We start from the raw sequence: 6,379 nt of genomic DNA, 5'->3' as shown, positions 1-6,379 counted from the left end.
TGCATGGCTTTCTTTTATTATTATTTTTATCTCATGAATATTCTGATGAGCTTTAATTCCCAGGATGCGCTCATGCGCAATCGCAGGGGGGGAAACCCAGAAAGCAGATCATTGGCTGAGACCCTGCACACATCTTTATTTATTGTATCAGTGTCGCCTTGGTGGGGTGCCATGGTCTCACAAGGCTGACGGGCTTTTTTTGTGTGTGTGTGTGTGTGTGTGTGTGTGTGATTTTTGTCTTATTTTATTGAGGCTGCTTGGGTGCTTTACATTTTGGAAGACTTGGATGTGCACAGGCGCGTCTTTATATTCGTATCGAGGAGCTTGGATGCCTTTCTGAGACTCTTTTGCTTTTTTTTCCCGCCTTATTCATCTATCTAGTCCAGCTCACAACAGCACCAGTCGTGTTTTTCTCAGGAGTAGCTCTTGCACTGAGTGTAATTCCTCCCTGCAAGGCTGTGAAGTGAACCAGCACAGGATGAGGATGGGACGCGGCGGCTGCGGGACGCTGGGGTTCACGGTGACGCTTCTGTGCGCCGCCGCATTCTTTCTCTCGGCGGAGAGCCGCAGGGGCAATAAGCAGTCCCGTTGCCCGGCTGGATGCACGTGCACCAAAGATAACGCCTTGTGCGACAACATCAGGACTGTTCCGCACACCTTCCCTCCCGATGTCGTCTCCTTGTAAGTTTGGGTTTATGAGATTTACCAAGTGGCTATGCATGCATGCAAACAAACAAACAAACAAAAACATTGATGCACTTTTCCCTTGTCTCACCAAACAGATCGTTTGTTAAGTCTGGATTCACTGAGATTGCCCCTGGAAGCTTCCTGCACACGCCGTCTCTTCAGCTTCTGTGAGCTGTCTATTATCCATGTGAATCTCGAATCCTGCTGCTGGGTTGATACAGTTCTAATGGGGGGGGGGAATCACGCAGGCTCGGACGAGCGGCAACCCAGTTTTGAAACATGCTTATTTGGCTTTCACTGCGTGCCCTGTGTGTTACTTTGTGTCTGCTCTTTATCACTGAGGACTAGATTGTAATGTTGGCGATGCAAATGTCCGTAAACCAGTACTGTGTGTCCCTTCAACAGAACACTGCGATATTAAGGGAACCATTAAGCTCCGTATCTAATTACTTTAAACTCTTAAATAGGGTTGCCAGATTGAACAGTACAATTAGACCAGACTCTAAACTACAGGAGCTCGAAAATGGCCATTACACAAATTGGAACATCACGTTTCTGGTTGTAGTTCCTCCTTTGTTGTTACAGTAACCTTTAATCTTCTCAGAAAGCTTCCCACTATGGTTTCCACTGGTTTCCACGTGTCTGTGAGGATTTGTTACAGGCAATTTTATCAAGTGAGGAGGTGTGGGGAACCACTGAAAACCTGGTTCAACAAAAAGAATTGTGTTTAATGAATTATTTTATACTAGGGTAAAGTTGGGTCTTAATACAGGACACTCAAATTCTTCAACTACAACCCTGACAAACTATGTCTTCATGGTGCTCACTTTGGACATTGTTCCTGAAGCAGGGTTTAATCCATTAGTTCCAGGGAAGATAAATTGTTAAAAATAGAGCATATACAAGTCCTCCTGGACTACAGTGTGCTTATATCTCGAGGAAGGTCCACATATGAGTCATAGAAAGGAGATAGAGAGATTAGTCTAAACTATTGGTTTTCTTTGCTCTAAAAAAAAGCTCCTGAACTGTATAGCAAGTTTTGTGATAGAGATATTTTCTGAACCATCACTACAATTGCACCAGTAAAGACAATTTTAACACAATTATGACAAATAGTAAATCTTGAATATATTATTTGTTAAAATGAAATAATAATTAGGCTAGAAATAACTTATTTAATTGTTCAGACCCAGTAGTTTTTTCTGTGTTTTTTGTTTTGTTTTTACTTTCTGTCTGTCTATTATTCTATTTTCCAGTATATTTGCTTGCTTTAGGGTTCCTGAAACCAAAATAATGTATGAGGGATAAAGTGAACCACATGTGCATACAAAATCCCCCAAGGAACATATAAACTATAACAAACATTCCTTTATAATGACTGAAAGTAGTCAGTGCCACCATTTCCTATAAATTATAATACACCGCTGCCTACATTTTTTTTTGTTTAACCCAATGTGATTAAAATACTTCTAGTAAAGACAAACTGCCCAATCTGGCAATGCTGCAGTGTGTTGTGGTATATAAATTATGCATTGCAGCTGCTCTGTTGGCCTTGTCTTCTAAATTTTATGGTTTAACATCAGTCAGTGTTGTTAATAGGTTTCTTTCCCAGTGCCTAGGACTGTACATCTTGCATAAAAGGAATAATTATTTATTAGATTTTTAGGTAAACCTGATTACTTTTAACAGTAATCATAATTGCACAGGCAATTTATGGGAGTTGTTCAACCATTATGCATTACATTTATATTACATTAACCATTCGGAGTTGCTGCGAAAACTAAATATTGCAGATTACTATGACTTTGCAACTACATTTACATTTGATTATTTAATGCACCTTTAGTGTCAGGACTATATCCAGATTCGGAGATTATTAAAAATGAGTAAATGCATCCAAGACACATCTGCAACAGATTTAAAACTGTTTGTTGAAACCACTTCAGGAGATGGTCTGATGCACATTTTAGCCACATGGTGAGTGTATATGTCTATGTGCATAAGTCTCCCTCAAGTCACATTTGACACCCAGAATCAGTAGCAATAAGTGATGTTTTCAAATGTCAGCAAGTGAAGATTTTTGCAGCATCTATCTTATTAATGACTTGTAACACAGGACTCTTAAATTTGACGTTTTAAATGCATGGGGTAAAATATAATCAGGACTCAATCCAGAAAGAAGTAGCAAAAATTACTGGTTCACCGAAAAAATATTAAATTGAAATTGATATTTTAAGATCTATTTAAGATTCTATCTATTATATGGGATATGGGTGTTTGTGTTGCAGTAACAACTGGACAACAACTGAAATGTCTTTGTTAATATTTACCATACCATTACCTGGTCAGGCATATTTTAAAACTGCAGCTGTGAACATTTTACAGTGAATTACTTAGGATTAACTATACTTCAGAGAATTAGAGAATGCTTGTGTAGCAATACAGGACAAATAGTTATTCACACTTCCTCTCGTGTGGTTAGGTAATGCATGCATATGGGTACTTTGGCTATTCCATTTACAACAAACCACGTGTTCTTGCGCTCTTACACCTCCACACAAAAAAGCCCCATTTCTAAAAAGGTATATTTTAAATAGACATGTTTATTGATGCCCCAACAACTTCAAGACGAAAGTATTGTTTGTAGTAATCATACTCTACAGATGCAAAAGATAAGCACTGTGGTATGCCAAGCTGTTATGGGAAAAGTGAAACAATCACAAATGTGTGTGTGTGTGGCACTAAAATGCTGATTTGGTTTACAGCTTGTTTACATCCAACACATTTGATTCTATTGATGAAGATGCATTTCAAGGCCTGCCACATTTGGAGTACCTGTAAGTTCTGTAGCCCTTTGTTATTTTTTAATGTAGTAAATAAATGCAACATCTAATACTAAAGGTGGCATCTGATTGCAGGTTTATTGAGAACAACAAAATCAAGTCCATGTCACCTTTGGTCTTCAGAGGTTTGAAATCTCTGCTCCATCTGTGAGTATATCAGAGTGTCATTTATTATGGGAGAACAAATGATTAACTATGTGTAAAGGATGTGAAATGGTTTACATGTTAATATTTTTTTTTTTTTTCACTAATCAGGAGCCTTGCATATAATAACCTTGAGACATTACCCAAAGAGGTTTTCAAGGGGATGGATGCCTTAACAAAAGTGTATGTTTCACAACTATAATATAGTTCACAAATATAATATATCTATTTAATGATCATGACATGAGGAAGTTTATGATAACCAGATGAAGATTGATATTTACTGGAAATATATGTGCTACCAGGGACCTTCGAGGAAACATGTTCATCTGTGACTGTAAACTTAAATGGCTGGTTGAGTGGATGCACAACACAAATGCAACAGTGGACCAGATACACTGTAGTGGGCCACCACTTTATCAAGGGAAAAAGATCAATGAGCTGATCCCTCAGGCGTTTGACTGCATAACTGCAGGTGAATTAATACTGTAATACTGTAAAATCTGACAAGATTGTGAATTAATTTTATGATCCCGAAAAAAAAAAAAGCCAAATCAAGATTTTACAAATCTCCAGTCAAAGCAAATACTTGAAACTGCCTTTTAAAACTGAAATATCCAAAAAAAAGTAAAATCATCTTTCTTTTATAGAGTTCGTTTCAAAGAAAACTCTGAAGTTTGAGTCAATTTCAGTAGAGACTTTCACCATTGGGAACGATCAGTATGCAGTGTTTGCACAGCCTTTTTCAGGAACATGTAGCTTCATGGAATGGGACCACGTCAACATGGAGTTTAGACCTTATGACAGCATAGAGAGTAAGAGCCAGATAATACTGTATACATACTAAACATTTTGTTGGAATTAGTATTGAGATAATTAAAATGATACTTTATTTAACACCTCACAACGTGATGCTGTTTATAAATGGTTTTGTTTCTGTTTTTATCGTAGGCACCTCAACCGTTGTCTGTAAGCCATTGGTGATTGATGACCAGATTTTCATTATTGTAGCACAACTTTTTGGTGGCTCACACATTTATAAGCGGGACACATCAGCCCACAAGTTTATCAAGATCCAAGACATTGATATTCTGAAGATCCGCAAGCCTAACGATGTTGAGACGTTCCGCTTGGATGGCGAGTGGTTCTTTGCGATTGCTGACACCTCTAAAGCAGGCTCCACTACTGTGTACAAGTGGAATGGCAATGGCTTCTACTCACATCAGTCTCTACACCCTTGGCACCGTGACACAGATGTGGAGTACCTGGAAATCGGAGGCAAACCCCACCTAATTCTGTCCAGCAGCTCTCAGCGGCCCGTTGTGTATCAGTGGAACCGGGGGCAGAAGAGGTTTGAGCGGCGCACAGACATCCCAGAGACAGAGGATGTATATGCAGTCAAGCACTTCAGAGACAAAGGCGAGCTGTATATCTGCCTGACACGCTTCATTGGTGACTCGAAGGTGATGCGGTGGGATGGTGCCATGTTCACTGAGGTGCAGAGTATGCCATCGCGTGGCTCTATGGTCTTCCAGCCAGTGACAGTTGGAAGCTGGCAGTACGCCATCCTTGGCAGTGACTACTCCCTCACGCAGGTCTACCAGTGGGACTCCAAGAAGGGCCACTTTGTACACTTCCAGGAGCTGAACGTCCAAGCACCAAGGGCTTTCTCCCTGGTTTCCATTGACAACCATGAGCTCCTACTCGCCTCCAGTTTCAAAGGGAGGACACAGATCTACGAGCACCTCATCATTGATTTGAGTAACTGAAGCATTGCTTAAAGGCTTTTGCTGAAAATGCAGTGGGACAGACCGATGGAGATGAGCTTGCTGTCAGAACTCACATGCGTTATCTAGAGGACTAATGATGCTTCCAGTTGACCGCCCTCTCTAGAAGTCCTTTGTGTCCTTCACCATTGTTATCATCATCTAGTCTGCACTTTTTAGTTTTACTCTTTTTAACCTCTTCTCCTCTAAACAAAAGCCGTTGTTTATGTATTATTTCCCTGCAAACAAAAAGTTAGTGGGACATTTGAGAAATATAATAAAAAATGCAAAAATGCAAAGTGAATAATTAACTACTGACACCGTAATATGTTGGGCGGGAAATTGTTGACAGATTTTTACTGTGGTCCTAAGCAGTTTGTAACTTTTTATACAAAAAAAAAAGTTAATCCAGTTGATTTTTTATGCTAGTTATGGTAGACTGAATGGACAATTTTGCATTTTATAATTCAGTTTAGGCTAATCTGTGAATTGATGCAGCGAATTTAGACGTGACAGTATATTGTAGGTATGTCATTTTAGACAGAAGGTTTAGCCATGTAATTGTTTATTCTTTGTCTTGATTGTGTAGACCTAATAAACCATTTTATTATAAATGTGATATCCGTTATTACATTCAGCATGGGCCTCATACAAGCTAAATGCTTGTATTTATTTTTTAAAAAATTACATTAAATGTATTTATAATTATAACCATTTTCATTGTAGAATTCATACTCACGTGTCACTTAGAATCACGTGTTATTACTTATTGGAAAGGTCATAATGAGTAAGCAAAGAGAGAATATTAGTGATAAAACGCAGGGAAAGTCAATGGATGGCCACCTTTATTACTGTCTTCTCCATGGTCGTAAGGTAAGGTCGTGTTTCAAAATCCACCCGGTCGCCATGTTAAGTGTTCTTTATTATCCACTCATAAAA

At 38.9% G+C, this 6,379-nt stretch overlaps 1 protein-coding gene across 1 annotated transcript; it reads left to right on the top strand.

The window, feature by feature from the left end:
* The first annotated feature begins 54 nt into the window (after window positions 1-54).
* lgi1b (leucine-rich, glioma inactivated 1b) lies at window positions 55-6,054 on the top strand. The gene is made up of 8 exons (XM_083557691.1): window positions 55-681; window positions 783-854; window positions 3,453-3,524; window positions 3,606-3,677; window positions 3,786-3,857; window positions 3,980-4,149; window positions 4,325-4,489; window positions 4,626-6,054. The coding sequence occupies exons 1-8, from the start codon at window positions 479-481 to the stop codon at window positions 5,441-5,443; spliced, it is 1,644 nt and encodes a 547-aa protein (XP_083413817.1). The 5' UTR covers window positions 55-478; the 3' UTR covers window positions 5,444-6,054.
* The last annotated feature ends 325 nt before the right edge of the window (window positions 6,055-6,379 follow it).

This window comes from Silurus aristotelis (assembly GCF_946808225.1).
Source record: "Silurus aristotelis genome assembly, chromosome: 12".
NCBI classification, from domain to species: domain Eukaryota; kingdom Metazoa; phylum Chordata; class Actinopteri; order Siluriformes; family Siluridae; genus Silurus; species Silurus aristotelis.
Note: the sequence above shows the minus strand (reverse complement) of the source record. Positions and strands in the feature narration are given on the sequence as shown.

Coding starts and splice junctions, on each gene's coding strand:
- lgi1b (XM_083557691.1), top strand. CDS start 479: ATGAGGATGGGACGCGGCGGCTGCGGGACGCTGGGGTTCACGGTGACG. Junction 682..782: donor CCTCCCGATGTCGTCTCCTT/GTAAGTTTGGGT, acceptor CTCACCAAACAG/ATCGTTTGTTAAGTCTGGAT. Junction 855..3,452: donor ACGCCGTCTCTTCAGCTTCT/GTGAGCTGTCTA, acceptor TTTGGTTTACAG/CTTGTTTACATCCAACACAT.